General features: G+C 40.9%; 1 protein-coding gene across 1 annotated transcript in view; it reads left to right on the forward strand.

Annotated features, from left to right (window-relative positions):
• The first annotated feature begins 9,540 nt into the window (after positions 1 to 9,540).
• LOC311359516 (deoxynucleoside triphosphate triphosphohydrolase SAMHD1-like) overlaps positions 9,541 to 17,558 on the forward strand; it is an 8,662-nt gene continuing 644 nt past the window's right edge. The window contains exons 1-12 of the mRNA XM_084479552.1: positions 9,541 to 9,650; positions 9,812 to 9,882; positions 11,597 to 11,749; positions 12,621 to 12,721; positions 13,916 to 14,024; positions 14,120 to 14,211; positions 14,297 to 14,412; positions 14,616 to 14,755; positions 15,472 to 15,537; positions 16,229 to 16,333; positions 16,940 to 17,059; positions 17,294 to 17,558. The exon at positions 17,294 to 17,558 is cut by the window's right edge and continues 644 nt beyond it. Of these exons, the coding sequence (XP_084335678.1) occupies positions 9,844 to 9,882; positions 11,597 to 11,749; positions 12,621 to 12,721; positions 13,916 to 14,024; positions 14,120 to 14,211; positions 14,297 to 14,412; positions 14,616 to 14,755; positions 15,472 to 15,537; positions 16,229 to 16,333; positions 16,940 to 17,059; positions 17,294 to 17,350 (1,098 nt within the window). The 5' untranslated portion in view covers positions 9,541 to 9,650; positions 9,812 to 9,843 and the 3' untranslated portion in view covers positions 17,351 to 17,558. The remainder of the gene's footprint in view (positions 9,651 to 9,811; positions 9,883 to 11,596; positions 11,750 to 12,620; positions 12,722 to 13,915; positions 14,025 to 14,119; positions 14,212 to 14,296; positions 14,413 to 14,615; positions 14,756 to 15,471; positions 15,538 to 16,228; positions 16,334 to 16,939; positions 17,060 to 17,293) is intronic.

Raw genomic sequence — 17,558 nt, forward strand, 5'->3', positions numbered from 1 at the left:
GACCTCGCGCCGGCTTGCAGCCGCCACTACGAGGTCCCGTTCATCACTGCGCGCAGTTTTAAAAAAAAATCGCGCCGGCTTGCGGCCGCGTCACGTGCCGTCGTAACATGTGTGCTGGCAAGATGTGCACATGTTAGGACCGCACGTGACGCAGCCGCAAGCCGGCACGAGGTCCCGTTCATCACTGCGCGCAGTTTTAAAAAAGCACAGTTTTAAAAAAAATTCGCAAATTTATGTAATCTGTAGAAGCAGAGGTGCCCTGTGGTGTCCTACTGATTGTTTTGACATTAACATGTAAGACCACATTTAACTGAATTACATGTTGTAACAACTTTAACTAACATTATTAACCCTACATCAATGATCCGATAAATTCCCTAGGAGGAGTTAGTTCAAATACAAGGCGACGGAATTCAAAAATGGCCAACTTTGACGGCACGCCACGGCCACGCCCTTCAACGTACAGTCACAAATAGCACGGCGTTGGTTCAGCACCATTTTTTGACTGTACTAACCAATTGTGAAGCAGATGCGATAAATTCCCTAGGAGGAGTTTGTTCAAATACAATGCGAAAAAGTGAAATTCCATTCAAAATGGCCAACTTTGACATCACGCCACGGACACGCCCTTCAACGTACAGTCCCAAATAGCACGGCGTTTATTCAGCACCATTTCATGACTGTACTGACCAATTTGGAAGCAGATTCGATAAATTCCCTAGGAGGAGTTAGTTCAAATACAAGGCGACGGAATTCAAAAATGGCCAACTTTGACGGCACGCCACGGACACGCCCTTCAACGTACAGTCACAAATAGCACGGCGTTGGTTCGGCACCATTTATTGACTGTACTGACCAATTTTGAAGCAGATCCGATTAATTCCCTAGGAGGAGTTCATTCAAATACAAGGCCAAAAAGTGAAAAAAATTCAAAATGGCCGCCGAGAGTGAAAATGAAAAAATTAAAATTTCCGACTTCCGGTGGGTTTTGGGGCATGGGTCCAAGAGGCTTTTCTGTAGATATTGTGACCTTGTACGTGCTTACCGAGTTTCATACATATTGGTGAAACGTGACGTAGGGGCTGCATTTTAAAGTTCCTGTAGGGGGCGCTACACACATGAGAAACACGATTTTTGGTATGTGAGCTACCGGCACCAGTCTACACGTGTCCTGTGAATTTCATATTCATAACTATTACGGTGTCCGCAGAGTGATTTTGAGCCTCTGGCGGCCATGTTGTATTTTAAATCGACTTAATTTTTGGTGAGCAGTTAGAACTTTGGTACCTAATGGCCATTGAGTTGGTCCCGCTCAAATCAAACATTGCGTCTATGAACTGTGGCTATTTTAGTATCGGGCCACGCCCACTTCGATGCCACGCCCCATTTGAAAAATTGTTGACTCAATCTTGTTCAGAATTTGATTCTGAACAACTTTAGTAGAGAGGTCCAACACCATAGGAGTCCAATTAATGTAGATATGTGCAATTTACTATTTTTGGGGTGAAAAACACACCCCTTTTTGAACTCAATGGCTCATGGGTACTTTGAAATTTATCCTACAGACTAATCCTTATGTCAGATTGAAGATAATGGGCCATAGATGATATCTGCCAAAGGATTTATGTCAAAGTCGAAAAACCTGGGATCCTTGGGGAATTTACTGTTTTGAACTAAATTCAAAATGGCGGGAAATCTGGCTACCGGAAGTGCTAAGTTAGTATCTGCAAATTTCTTCATTATGAGGATTTGAATATGTGTGCAAAGTCTCATGAGTTTAGGTCCAACCGGTGACGAGTTATGCTTGTGCAAACGTTGAAATTTTGGCATAGTTGGTATAGCGCCACCTAGGGGCGAATGTGAATTTGAGGGCTAGAATATCAAATTTTTCACCAGTCCCACAAAATGCACCAAGAAAAAATGAGTTTTCGAATATGTGCAGGGGGGGAAAAATGCAGTCGAAGATGAGGGAAAATAAGAATAAGAATAAACACGAGGGTTTCAATAGGGTCCTTGCCAAGTTTGGCTCGGTCCCTAATAATCGGATCAAAAACAATAGGGACCTTGCAGGTTCTGCTCGGTCCCTAATAATAATCACGAGGGTTTCAATAGGGTCCTTGCCAAGTTTGGCTCGGTCCCTAATAATCATGAGGGTTTCAATAGGGTCCTTGCCATGTTTGGCTCGGTCCCTAATAATAATAATCACGAGGATTTCAATAGGGTCCTTGCCAAATTTGGCTCGGTCCCTAACTAAAGAAAATCCATAAGATGGCCAGGTGAGTCTGATATTGACAAGAATATAGGATGCTCACGACGTTTACCAAGTTTACCAGACGTTGCCACACTTTCTAGTCTTAACATTCTTTCTGAGTTTGAGTGAATGGTGGGTCACTTGCCCACAGTAATCAGTGAACAGATCAATAAAATTAATCTAAAGATTCGTGTTCATGTTTATCTCGACAGACGATTTATTTTGGAAGATTATTTAGATTAGAACTTCCAAACCTAGATTGCTTAAAATAAAAATTCCCCCCAACAAAGATTCTACTGTTGTGATGTGGAACATTCGCTCCAGGAGAGAGCATGCATGCATGCAGAAAAATGCTTTTTGGCCTAATTTAAAATAGGATTCCAATATAAAAATGTAATATTATATTATGCAACATAGTTTCTTAGCCATGTTTTGTCTCTTAGATTATAGCAGTTTTTCTTGATTCCTAGGCATTTTCTATTTTGTATGGCTAGTTGTTGACAAAATGTCTGGTTAACTGTGGTAAAAGATTTACAGTATTTGTGAGCTGTGCTTGTCACGTATCTACAATAAACTGTAATATACAACGATAGGTTATCTTTTGATAAGAGGTTATCTCCTCTTTATTTGCTAACCGAGGTAACATACAAACTACCCAACCCTACCTTGTACACAGGTATGTGATGCTTTCATTCCATGGCAACCAGTGGAACCTCTGCAGTGTTGTAGATGTTTGTTTTAAAGGTATACTCGAATCCTTTTCCATTCAGCTAACCGGTTTGACAGGCCACACTAGTGCACACACTAGTGCACTTTAATACATTTATTCATAAAACCCTCCTTGGACTGACACTCACCATGTTGTCTCTATTGCATTAGCCTTTAATTAGTCTTGTGTTAGTTCCCAGGCAGTGCATGGGCTGCAAAATATGTGTATGAGATGAGTTCTTCCTAGCATCGATCACCTAATTATACAATAATACAATTAGGAAACAACATTGTTTGGCTGTGGAGACTGATGCAGTCAGAATTAGCTTGAATGATCACCAAATAGTTCCATTAGGCAATATCTTCCTATAGTTACATTTCTGTAGTAATAATTACGTTTCTAAAGTTAAAATGAAATTCATAAGTTACATTTCTCTAGTTACATTACCATTGCAAATACAAGGAAATCTTATGGTACACATATAGATTCACGCAGAGGACCTCCTTCTTTTCACTTTTGGCTCCTCCCATTAGAAGTTAACCAGGTTTAGTCTTTAAGCCAATTTAGTGGTGACTGAATGTGAGCTTTAAGATAGGTAAATATCTTAAAGCTATCTTGTGTGTGTTTTATTCTATTATTAACTACTCAGTTAATTTTAGGTTTCCAGGGGTAGTGACAATATGCACATACCCTAATGCCTCTTGGCACAATTGGATAGACCTACAACCAATCAGAGCAATGAAACATGTGCAACAACAGCCAACTTAGTTGTTGCTCCTCTGTAAACAATTATTGAATCAACCCGCCCTTTATCAGATGAATAGTTTTGAATGGACCAACCCAGCCATGGAGATCTGTCTGATTATAATTCAAGATGCATATATATACCAGACCAAATAAAACATGAGCTCACAGATTTTCTGGTCCAAGGCTTGCAGGCTCGCTAATGCCACACTAACTCAAAATAATTGAGCCTGCATTTGTTTAATTGTTTAATTTTATTTTTATTTTTTATTTACTGGAGTTGGGATACAATATCTAACTAAAGAAAATCCATAAGATGGCCAGGTGAGTCTGATATTGACAAGAATATAGGATGCTCACGACGTTTACCAAGTTTACCAGACGTTGCCACACTTTCTAGTCTTAACATTCTTTCTGAGTTTGAGTGAATGGTGGGTCACTTGCCCACAGTAATCAGTGAACAGATCAATAAAATTAATCTAAAGATTCGTGTTCATGTTTATCTCGACAGACGATTTATTTTGGAAGATTATTTAGATTAGAACTTCCAAACCTAGATTGCTCAAAATAAAAATTCCCCCCAACAAAGATTCTACTGTTGTGATGTGGAACATTCGCTCCAGGAGAGAGCATGCATGCATGCAGCAAAATGCTTTTTGGCCTAATTTAAAATAGGATTCCAATATAAAAATGTAATATTATATTATGCAACATAGTTTCTTAGCCATGTTTTGTCTCTTAGATTATAGCAGTTTTTCTTGATTCCTAGGCATTTTCTATTTTGTATGGCTAGTTGTTGACAAAATGTCTGGTTAACTGTGGTAAAAGATTTACAGTATTTGTGAGCTGTGCTTGTCATGTATCTACAATAAACTGTAATATACAACGATAGGTTACCTTTTGATAAGAGGTTATCTCCTCTTTATTTGCTAACCGAGGTAACATACAAACTACCCAACCCTACCTTGTACACAGGTATGTGATGCTTTCATTCCATGGCAACCAGTGGAACCTCTGCAGTGTTGTAGATGTTTGTTTTAAAGGTATACTCGAATCCTTTTCCATTCAGCTAACCGGTTTGACAGGCCACACTAGTGCACACACTAGTGCACTTTAATACATTTATTCATAAAACCCTCCTTGGACTGACACTCACCATGTTGTCTCTATTGCATTAGCCTTTAATTAGTCTTGTGTTAGTTCCCAGGCAGTGCATGGGCTGCAAAATATGTGTATGAGATGAGTTCTTCCTAGCATCGATCACCTAATTATACAATAATACAATTAGGAAACAACATTGTTTGGCTGTGGAGACTGATGCAGTCAGAATTAGCTTGAATGATCACCAAATAGTTCCATTAGGCAATATCTTCCTATAGTTACATTTCTGTAGTAATAATTACGTTTCTAAAGTTAAAATGAAATTCATAAGTTACATTTCTCTAGTTACATTACCATTGCAAATACAAGGAAATCTTATGGTACACATATAGATTCACGCAGAGGACCTCCTTCTTTTCACTTTTGGCTCCTCCCATTAGAAGTTAACCAGGTTTAGTCTTTAAGCCAATTTAGTGGTGACTGAATGTGAGCTTTAAGATAGGTAAATATCTTAAAGCTATCTTGTGTGTGTTTTATTCTATTATTAACTACTCAGTTAATTTTAGGTTTCCAGGGGTAGTGACAATATGCACATACCCTAATGCCTCTTGGCGCAATTGGATAGACCTACAACCAATCAGAGCAATGAAACATGTGCAACAACAGCCAACTTAGTTGTTGCTCCTCTGTAAACAATTATTGAATCAACCCGCCCTTTATCAGATGAATAGTTTTGAATGGTCCAACCCAGCCATGGAGATCTGTCTGAGTTCACAGATTTTCTGGTGCAAGGCTTGCAGCATTGACCGCTAATGCCACACTAACTCAAAATAATTGAGCCTGCATTTGTTTAATTGTTTAATTTTGTTTGAAAAAAAATTTATTTACTGGAGTTGGGATACAATATCTAACTAAAGAAAATCCATAAGATGGCCAGGTGAGTCTGATATTGACAAGAATATAAAGTATCGTGTTCATGTTTATCTCGACAGACGATGATTTATTTTGGAAGAACTTCCAAACCTAGATTACTCAAAATAAAAATTCCCCCCAACAACGATTCTACTGTTGTGATGTGGAACATTCGCTCCAGGAGAGAGGATGCATGCAGCAAAATGCTTTTTGGCCTAATTTAAAATAGGATTCCAATATAAAAATGTAATATTATATTATGCAACATAGTTTCTTAGCCTTGTTTTGTCTCTTAGATGATAGCAGTTTTTCTTGATTCCTAGGCATTTTCTGTTTTGTATGGCTAGTTGTTCACAAAATGTCTGGTTAACTCTGGTAAAAGATTTACAGTGTTTGTGAGCTGTGCTTATCGTGTATCTACAATAAACTGTAATATACAACGATAGGTTATCTTTTGATAAGAGGTTATCTCCTCTTTATTTGCTAACCGAGGTAACATACAAAATACACATAGCTACAGCATGCACTAAAACTCATATAAGAGACCTCTTGCTCTGTCTCTTCACAAGGGCGCACACCAGAGTGGCATGCTTACATTTATACAGTAGCAGGCAGCGTCCAATTAACACAGAGGGTCAGGAGTACAGTCAACACAAAGCAAAGTAAAACATCTATTCCTGAGTGTTTCTCCATACACTACAGTGCTTTTCTAAACTTGTAAATTACATCAATTGTCACAAAGGTCCAAACGTTTTCTTGGTCAGCATCCTATGAGTTGCCATTGTCTTAGTCACAGTATGTTAAGTCAGTTATCTTGAAGGTATAGGCTTTCCTGTTGGAAGCATACAGACACCCCAGGTTGGCAGGCTGACCAAATGCAATCTATAAATTATAGCTGCTGCGCAGCAATGGGTCGGGTCCGGGCTAATTTTGGCAAATTCTGAGCAACAAACAGGAGAATAGGAAGACAGGACAGTTGACCTTATAATGTTCAATTTGCACCAGTTGAGGATTGAACCCACAACCTCTGGAACCAAAGACCATTGTCTATCGCACTGAGCTAATTGGCAAGTGGTATTTCAACAGTGGCTTCACAAATTGAGTGACAGCTGTTGTAAAGGCAAATTTAAAAAATGGTCAAAATTTCAGAAATTCAGTCATCTAAACAAAAATCTGATAATACATAAATTGCATCTTGACAGCATGGAAATGTTGGTGATTTGTTTTTAATGATAAGTGTTTTGCTTCATAAGAGAAAATATGATGTTTAAAAATTCCACTCTCACATTGGCTGCAGTTGTTCCCATGAGAGCAGAATTCAAAATGTTCTCAAAAATTCAGTTTTTGAGATAAAATTCTGATATTTGCCAAACTTCATCAACCATGACTCCAGAATATTCTCAAGAAGGAAGATTGAAAATGTATTTATCAAGAATTTGATGGTATACGTTTACAGTACTGTTTACAGTCATACGTTTTCATGCACTGTAGGATCAATTTTTGCTTAATCAAAAATCTGAGAAACAAGTTTTGTTGAGGACGGTCTGGAGATGCTCTGTACCAAGTTTGGTGACAATTGTGGGAGGAGATACATTTTAAAAGTTTTACAGTTATTGAAAAAAACAGAGTGATGGACTTCATAATTTGTAATGAGTTTAAGTGGACAAAAGTTTCAGCAGTATTGAGGCTACATTGTGGTGAAGTTTCAACACTGTAGCATCTACCGTTGGTTTGGTAGGAATTTTTTAAGTTTTTAAATTTAAAAGCTTATTGTGCCCCCCCTAGGAGGGGGGGGCACATGTCCTTGGAGTTGAGTGAATCTGGCATGGGACTGGACCTTTGTGCAAAGTTTGGTGAGTTTTCACCCATGGGAAGTATGACTTCCTTGGAAGAAGAAGAAGAAGAAGAAGAAGAAAGAATTCCTAGGAATACAATAGGTTCCCGGCAGCTTAGCTGCCCGGACCCTAATGACCACCGTCTGAAAAGTAGGAGTGCCCAAGCGCACCACTGATGGCTGTGTTGTGTTCTCTCTCATTCAGCCCAAATAAATCAACTACAATGCTTTACTATAACAATAAGTTTTTGACTCTCGTAAGATAATTTCCACGACATTAACTGTTAATGAAGGGAAATAAGTTGTACATCCCAAATAATATATGGTAATTGACTAATCAAATGTGCTGTCTAAGTTTCTCTTTCTCCAATCCACTTTAATACACTGTTTTGTTTTTTTCTCCAGACCTAATAATCCTGACATTAACCATAATACTAAGGTAATATATAAAATAACAAAGTAATGTTACAAATCATTTAGCCACAGACAGCTTTATATTAAGACTTAGTAAATGGTTGCTAAGCTCAAAGTTTGAATTGTTAAGGTTTGCTGAAACAAACTCTTGCCAAAATAATTTCCACAACTGTGAAGTATAATGCAAACCCTTCTCTCTCAGGTGTTCAATGACCCCATCCACGGACACATTGAACTCCATCCTCTTCTGGTCAAAATCATAGACACACCTCAGTTCCAAAGACTGAGGAACATCAAGCAGCTTGGAGGGACCTACTACGTTTTCCCCGGAGCATCTCATAATCGCTTCGAGCATTCCATTGGGTGTGTGTGTATGTGTGTGTGTGTGTGTGTGTGTGTGTGTGTGTGTGTGTGTGTGTGTGTGTGTGTGTGTGTGTGTGTGTGTGTTTGTGTGTCAGGTGGGCACCTTGTACGAGGGTTGGGCCAGTGTAGCATCTTTCAAACCGTTTTGATAATTACGGTAGTGAAACCCCGAATCGTACCGTTAATATCTTTACCACCAGATGGCACGCACATCTCTATGTAGCAGCTGGTGACAAGTGCAACATCATGAGTTGTGCCTGGCACACTCCTGACCATTTATCAAAGTTAGCACAGCAAACCGGTAATTCCCAGTTTCATTCCCCACAACCCAGTCCTGATCCTCAAAATTCCTTTGAATCTCGAGAGCAAAAACGTAACTCAAGCGTAAAGAAATATGGCAGACAGCGGCCAAGCTGTGCTAGATGTAAAATGTTTTTTTGAGGAACATGCTAAATAACTAGTTAAGAACTTTCGAAAATGGAATATTCTCAATTGGCTCATTATTGGCAACAAAACGTGTGGCACATCAGCGGCAGCCATCGGTATGCTGATGGTTCTGAAAGCATATTCATACCATATACCATCAATCCATGTTGATCACTTCCAATGACAATGAGGCTTGAAATGGGGTTTTAGAAAGTTTCCGACAAGTACCTGCAAGATGACACGCCTTTTACTAGTTTTTTCCTAGTAGGAGGTTGAAATGTTCCAACCTGGGCTGCAAATGCTCGTGGGGCAGATTCTGGGCGAATGGCAGTAGTCCTTTTGTTTGTTCTTACTTACAATTTTTGGGGAAAAGTATGTTGTCAAAATATTCTTGTTTCGCAAACCGACTTTGTAGAAAACCAGTGTTTGAGGCTCCCAACCAAGTTTATAGTGGAGCTTGTGTGGCTGAATGCTGGTTTGAGTCAGAGTCAGATTGATTGGAATCTGGGGCTGGGTGGGGCTGCACACCTTGGGTGCATTCAGTATCAAAGCAGGCACACAGGTCAAACCAGCCATCACCACAGACACTCAGGAGGAGCTCTGACATGTTGGTATTCAGCAGCTGATCTGCATGCAAACATCTTGCCAATTACAATAAAATAGCTTTTACCTGTGGCTTGGTGTCAGTTATCTTATACTGGTCACTTTTGTTTGTATCTAACCAGTTTCTCTGTGGCAACGTTTAGCAATTAAACCATCTGTGTTTATGATTGTTTGCAGAGTTGGGTACCTGGCTGGAAAGCTTGTGAAAACTTTGAGAGAGAATCAGACTGAACTGGAGATCAATGACAGAGACATCCTCTGTGTGCAAATCGCTGGCCTCTGCCATGATCTGGGTGAGTAACAAGAGCTGCAACCCAACCCTTACCCCCCAAAACATCCAACAGCGGCCAGTTTCTGTGTGAGCATGAAACTAGTTCTGTTTGACGTCATCAATGATGGGATGGTAAATAATGAATGGTTCCATATTTCTAAACACATTTCTCTCTCTCTCTAGGACATGGACCTTTCTCTCATTTGTTTGATGGGATGTTCATTCCTAAAGCACGTCCAGGATCCAAATGGACGGTACATGATGATTCTCCCACTGCTTTCCCCAAAATTCCCCTCTCTGTTTGTTCCAAGACATTTCACAGACCCTTATCTGGCAACACGCTAAAACAGGCCAAACGTACTACTTAAAATGCTTGAAATAATATAATGAAAGGTATTGTAGGTTAGATTTGTTAAGAGAGGAGGAAAGAGTGGAAGAGAGCATGATTTGGTAAATATACAACCCTCTGTCAAAACACAGCTTCCCTCTCAGCTCCCTTCATCGTTTTTCCGCCATTTAAATGATAACGCCATGACTGCAAATGTGATTGACAGGCCAGAAGAATCTGGAATCAATCAGGGAAGGGCCATGAATTGTTTAAAATCTAAAATGCTTATATCTGGTGGATGACTATGCCATTTCTAAAAGATTATACTCAAATTATAGCTCTTTAACAACTATAATTTAAGCATAACACTTGTGAAAGGATTTTCTCCAAAACACTGAACTGCATCCTTGATACATTTTTATCCATTTGGGAAACTTATTGAAAGTGGGCAACTGTTAGCCTGGCTATTGCCAGACCAAGTTCAATCGTAGATTGAGCTTGGTCTGGGGAAGCTGCTGTCATTTTCTTCAGCACAAGAGGCATGATCGGGCAGAGTTAAATTGACTCTGTACGCAATTGGCTGCTTGCCGTTGCTTCCCTGTCGTCATTGTGTTGAACCAGCCAATAGTGCGCCAGGGGGAAAAGCCAGCTTGGTGATTGGCTCCCGCAAAAACGTATCGAAACTAGACAGAAATGTATTGCTCTTCTCCAGACCCTTCTGCAGGGCAAACTCAAATTGGCAGAATGGGCGGGGCTCTAGGCAACTGTACCTTTTCCTTCACTTCATTAGCAGTGTTAAGCAAGAATCAGTCTGTTCTTCAAAGCATATAACCCAACAAGGATTAGAATTAGTATTTGATTATTTTTTTTGCCCAACTGTCTTTGCAGCAATTCATTAAACATGTTTTCTATAGAGGCTGTTCTATATTAATTTACATATTCAGGTCCTAAGTCCCAAAAGCTCAGAGCAAACCTCTCTAAACTATGCATACGCACATCATATTCTATGACTACAACAGGCTAACATATGATGAACATGAGTTATGTGTTGGCCAACAAGCACACCACATTATTAGCCATTGTCAGGCAGTACTGTTTCAGCTGCTAAGGGTTGGCAGGGCTGGATTAATAAATGTTGAGGCATGGGGCTATTTACCCAGAGGAGGACACTAGAGGGGGTTATCTGCTTAATTCTGACACTCTCTCATGTTTTAGTGCTTGTAATTCTCTTTTTTGGGCCCCGCTCTCGTGGTTTCTTTGACCGGACATATTTGCAAATGATTTCTGCGCTCACTCTGAAATGTTCTACGTTATGCTATGTGCGCGTTCCATTGACTCACTCAACATGAGGCCCCCTGAAGAGTATTTTGCTGCAGCTCTGTTAACATGAACAAGTTAAGATAACGTGTGTGTGGAATGCATTCATAGTGCTTTACACACATCCACACACTGACGGCGGTGTCAGCCATGCAAGGCGGCAGCTAGGTCGTAGGTCACTAGGTAGGAAGCGGTAGGGGTGAGGTGTCTAGCTCAGGGACAGCTGAGCAACCTGTGTGTGTGGTGTGTGTGTGTGTGTGTGTGTGTGTGTGTGTGTGTGTGTGTGTGTGTGTGTGTGTGTGTGTGTGTGTGTGTCATTGCAGCACGAGCAGGCATCGCTAGCCATGTTAGAACAACTGATTGATGATAACGAACTGGAGCCGGTGATGAAGAAGTACGGGCTGGTGCTGCCAGAGGACCTCGTCTTCATCAATGAGCTGATCGATAGACCAATGCCCAACCCTGAGGATCCAGAAGTTTGTACTATGACTCTCCCAAAAGAGGACAAGAGATAAGATAATCCTTTATTAGTCCCACAGTGGGGAAATTTGCAGTGTTACAGCAGCAAGGAGCAAAGATGATGCAAATAAAGAAATAAAGACAACAGTAGTGCAAAATACAATAAAATACAATAAGAAAAATCTACAAATAATACAAATAATGGACTATGTACAACAGTGCACTTGTGCATATGCATTGGTAGTGAGTGTGTGTGCTTGTGTGTGTGTCTGTCAGTGAGAGCAGTGCTGATTGTGCAGAATGTACCATGACTCTCCCAACAGAGGAGTTATTACAATGACTCTCCCAACAGAGGAGTTATTAATGACTCTCCCAACAGAGGAGTTATTACAATGACTCTCCCAACAGAGGAGTTATTACAATGACTCTCCCAACAGAGGAGTTATTAATGACTCTCCCAACAGAGGAGTTATTACAATGACTCTCCCAACAGAGGAGTTATTACAATGTCTCTCCCACAGAGGGGTTGGTAAAGTGACTTTCCAAATAGAGTGGCCTCGGTATGTACATTTTGATTAAGTTAATTTGTTATCCAAAGTGACTTACAAGTGAGGCTAACAACAATCACATTTTGGGTAACTACAGAATAAATGCTGTATAGAACTTCAAGAACCTACTGTTCATAACCTCCTCTCACCATTGCCTGAAAAATGAATGGTTCTCACAGAACCTCCTAATTAGACTTCATCTAGCTACACACACATAGCAGGCCTTTTTCAGTTCAAACTCATCGGACTCAGAAATAGGGTTTCTTTTGAAGTGAGCTGCTACATTGCTATGTTCTATTTCTATTTGCCTGTTGACCGTTTCCTTGTGCTGTCGTTACAGTGGCCATACAAAGGCCGTCCAAAAGAAAAGTCTTTCCTGTACGACATCGTGTCCAACAAAAGGAACGGCATCGATGTGGACAAATGGGATTACTTTGCGAGGTCAGTCCTTACTCAGGTCACTGACCTTGTTTGTGTCTTGTGTGGAATGTTCATGCCACTGCTCTTCAGAACTATTCAAGACTTTCACTGCAGCCATCAACTATTTGAAGTGCGGGTCCGATGGGGGCAGGATATTGTAGTGGCTAGGTGGTTCATTGCTTAATCCCAAATGTCCAGCATGAACAGCCTGAAAGCCACCTTGATTAAATGAGATCAGAGATTCAAAGAGATGCAAACTCTTCACCATTCAGCCAAATTTGCAGTTTTTATTATGTAGATCGTGTAGTTTTGAAAAATAAAAATGTTAGTTCTCATTAGTCGCCTGAGGGTAAAGTCATCCATGGGTAGACACTGATTTTTCTTACTTGTTGTAATGGTAATGTGGGCTTCATATGAGCGGGAGTTATTTTTTATTATTGCTTTGGATTGGATGCCCTAAGACTAATATTCCTCGATAGATGGATAGATAAATAGATGATAGATAGATGACTATTGTGGGATAGAGGGCAGAAATAAATAGTAGGCCAACAAACAAATCAATAATACAAATAAATACTACATTTAGGATATAGAGGATCACACTCCCAACCACTGTTTGCACTACAGTAGGCCTACTACATTTACCATGGTTAAAAATGCCTGCAAAACACTGTCAGTGACTCTTTTAGAAATAATAATAATAATAATAATAATAATAATAATAGGGGCTATCATATCATATCTATGCTGCTCTCATGAGAGACAGGAGACAGTGATGCAAATAAAATAAAAAAAAACAATAGCTTTGTTTTACCCCATGAAGGCTGTGAAGAAACTAGAAACTAGAAATATCGCGAATATCTTTCACATTTTTCTCCCAGAAGGCCATGCAACCAGACCTCCATAGCTGTCAGGGTTTCTCTATCCACGTAATGTTCTCCCCTTTTTTACCCCTTACTTGTTTGTAAACCCCTCTACACCTTCCTGCTCCATAATGACTGGTATCAGAATTCACTGCACCACCTTGTAATACATTCTTGAAAATCTCCTTAGTGACTTAACCGTACTCAATAGTCTAAAGAATACCCACCCACAGCTGCCAGGGATATCTTTCTCTCTGGATGAACCAATCAATGGAGAAACAAAGCAAGAACCTGTAAAAGTAAACCTGCACTATCAAGTCAATGTATTCACCCTTTCCGTTCCACATCTCAGAGACTGCCACCACCTGGGCATCAAGAATAACTTTGACCACCACCGCTTCATCAAGTTTGCCAGGGTGTGTGAGGTGGAGGGGGAGAAGCAAATCTGTACCAGAGAACAGGTCAGATGCTCCCAGACTGTTTTTAATCTGATTCAAGCAGCTCTCTAATTGGTCCTTTATTTGACTAAACATAACTATGGGTATTCCTTCGACAGGAAGTTGGCAATCTGTATGACTTTTTCCACACAAGAAACTGTCTCCACAGAAGAGCCTACCAGCACAAAGTAACAAACATTGTTGAGACGATGTAAGTACTGTGTCTGTGCTACGTACTATAATAATTCTGAAAGAAACCAATTCCAAACTGAGTTTGATTGTGTTTTTCTAACCAGGATCACCGAGGCATTTGTATTGGCAGACCAACACCTCCAATTCAAGGGGAAAGGAACGGAAATGTTCACAATGTCCACAGCTATAGGTGACATGGTGGCATACACCAAGCTGACTGGTGAGTGTTGAGACCACACTGTGATGTAGGTATTGCCGTTTGCAATGTCAAAGACATTGTTTCTTACCCCAAGGGTAAACCTACCCTAAGGCTTCCTTAAGCAAGACCACCACTCACCAAGCCTCACCACTATCTGCTCCTTATTCTAAGATGTACTGTTAGTCACTTCTGATGTGTGTGTGTGTGTATATATGCCCCTGTAGACAACGTCTTCGAACAGATCCTATTTTCTACCTCGGAGGAGCTGAAGCCTGCCAGGGACATCCTAGAGAACATCCTCTGCCGTCACCTCTACAAGTGTGTGGGCCAGTTCTATTCAGCAAAAGAAATCAAGGACATAGAGGTGTGTGTGTGTGTGTGTGTGTGTGTGTGTGTGTATGTGTGTGTGTGTGTGTGTGTGTGTGTGTGTGTGTGTGTGTTAAGGGGAAGTGAGTGAGTTGACCAAAAGGCTCGACACAGAGTGAGGCTGACACAAAGTGTAAATAAAAGTGTCTTTACTGACAATAAGGCAGGACTTGGGGCTTGAAGGCTGGAGGGTAGTCAGACAGGCGAGGGTTTGGTGACAGGAGGGTAGTCAGACAGGCGAGGGTTTGGTGACAGGAGGGTAGTCAGACAGGCAAGGGTTTGGTGACAGGAGGGTAGTCAGACAGGCGAGGGTTTGGTGACAGGAGGGTAGTCAGACAGGCAAGGTTTTGGCGACAGGAGGGTAGTCAGACAGGCGAGGGTTTGGCGACAGGAGGGTAGTCAGACAGGCGAGGGTTTGGCGACAGGAGGGTAGTCAGACAGGCGAGGGTTTGGCGACAGGAGGGTAGTCAGACAGGCGAGGTTTTGGCGACAGGAGGGTAGTCAGACAGGCGAGGGTTTGGCGACACTGTTCACAGGGATGAGATTGTTAGGGCGAGCGACGGAGGAGATGGAGATGAATGAAGAGACTGGCCCCATTAAGTGGCAGAAGTGGACTGTGTGTGTGTGTGTGTGTGTGTGTGTGTGTGTGTGTGTGTGTGTGCGTGCTAGAAGTGACAGACGAACAAAACCAGTTTTGTCGCTCTTTCCCTGAAGGAAATCTGTCGGCAGTTGGCAGGTGGCCAGGACAGTAACCTGGTGCAGGACGACCTCATTGTCAATGTAAGTCCTTCAGTGTCTGTTACTGGCATCAAATCTATGCTGATTTTAAAGGTTCCCTTTTAGAGGTTTGTGGTTGGTCTGATAGCTCTGTGGTGAGGATCAGGTATGCATATCCCAGAATGCAGTTATGATTTCATTTCAACAATGTGAAAGGCAAACATGTAAAAGTCTAAAGACAGAGAGCAACCCCAAAACTTCCTCTCTCTCTTTGCTTCCTCCCTGCCTACATTTCTCTGTTATTGAGAAGTGTTGTGTTTAAAGGTCTCATTCCCCGAGAAACTGTTAAGTACTTGTTCCTTTTGAAATACGATAGGTCACTCGGAGTTGCATAATGCATGCTGAACGTGAAAATGTTCTTCTACCTCGATTGCCTGCATTAGCAAATTAAACAAAATAGACACATAAACAATCTAATCAGAAAAGCCTCAGCTGGTGAATTAGTATTCATGGCCTCGCCCACCTTGGCTTGCGACGGCCCATGGGAAGACAGTATTGAGTTTGTGCCTGTGCTATTTGTGAGGCTGACACAGAGTGTGAATATTTATTTTAATAATAATATAAATAATAAATATTCTAATAATATTTATTTGATTTATTTGTTTCCTTGATCAACCTATGACATGTACTATATCCATCCCTCTGTAGTGCCATGCATGTAAAAGGTGAAATGTCTCCCCCTGGTGTCTCCTAGGTTATTAAGATGAACTATGGCATGAAGGCGGACAATCCCATTGCTCACGTACGTTTTTACCGCAAGAGAGACTACAAGAAGGCCTTCCCGATCTCCAGGGGCCAGGTAAGAACTTTGCCATTGAACACAGTTAGTGCATTTTAGTGCAGAATAAAACATGTATATGTATATGAGATATAATATGGTAATTTATTATGGTCATTGCGGTGAATAGTCAAAGCTGACTTCCCCATCTTAGTAAAACAGCATTACAGTGCATGCGTGAGATAAGCTGAACACTGGGAATCATTCGGGCAGCATTTCAGAGTAGACTCATAGACTTACAACTGTAGTCAATGTTGTTCAAAAATGAAACAATTTGGAGAAAAAAGTACCACTGGTGTGTTTTCACACAAATAATGGTTGTTGTATTTGAACAAAAATGTTGTTGTCTGTCAAAACGCCTGGGCATTTCACAGCTTATATGGACAGCTCTCCACTGCATTTCAGTAAAGTATGGAGGACCTGGTGTTCTCTGATGATATGAACCAGGAGGCCTTCATCTCATGGTCATTATGATTAGAAAAGCTAATTTACTGTTAACATTGTCAATGTTACGGTGTTATGTGTATCAATATATCTAACTCTAGTCTCGGTACTCCTCCTCTCTACTGAACCTGAACATGTCTGTCCCTGGCTGTGCTTCTTCTTTGTTCCGGCTCCGGTACGCAGGTGTCCACGCTCATCCCAGATCACTTTCAGGAGTGGTTGGTCCAGGTGTACTGTAAGAAGACTGATGGGGAGAGCCTGGAGACGGCCAGGGACGGCTTTAAAGACTGGTGCAACACTCAGGTAATAATATATTGCCTTCAGTTTATCGCTCCATGTGGTTCAATCTTTTCAAATGAGATGGTTTCACTACTGTGTAGCTGGGTAGATGTAGGAGTTGAAGCAAAGCTTTTATTTTTGGTTATTCATTTTTCCATGCGATGGTGGCATCACCAATCCCATGGTGGCATGTTAACGTGTTGTGGATGTGACCTGTTTGGTCTTGTTTCTTCAGTTCTTTCTCTTTCTCTCTTCCAGAATTTAGATGTGAACACTGCAGAGCTGGAAGCCAATGAAGGCCCAAACCCAACTTAAGCTTGAGGAACCAAAAGAAACAAGATTTTTTTTTGATATTGGTATGGGTAGGAAATTGGTTGGCTAAAGTACAATTATAATTATTACAATCCACCATTGTAACCAGAAAATGGCTTTAATCAAAGTAGGAGGCCGTTGTGGGCCAGTGCTCAGCAACATTTTGTCTTCAAGTTCAGCTTTATAACATCACCAGCTGCTGGTTTTGTTT

The sequence above is a fragment of the Micromesistius poutassou genome (genome assembly GCF_964030765.1).
Source record: "Micromesistius poutassou genome assembly, chromosome: 15".
Taxonomy (NCBI): Eukaryota; Metazoa; Chordata; class Actinopteri; order Gadiformes; family Gadidae; genus Micromesistius; species Micromesistius poutassou.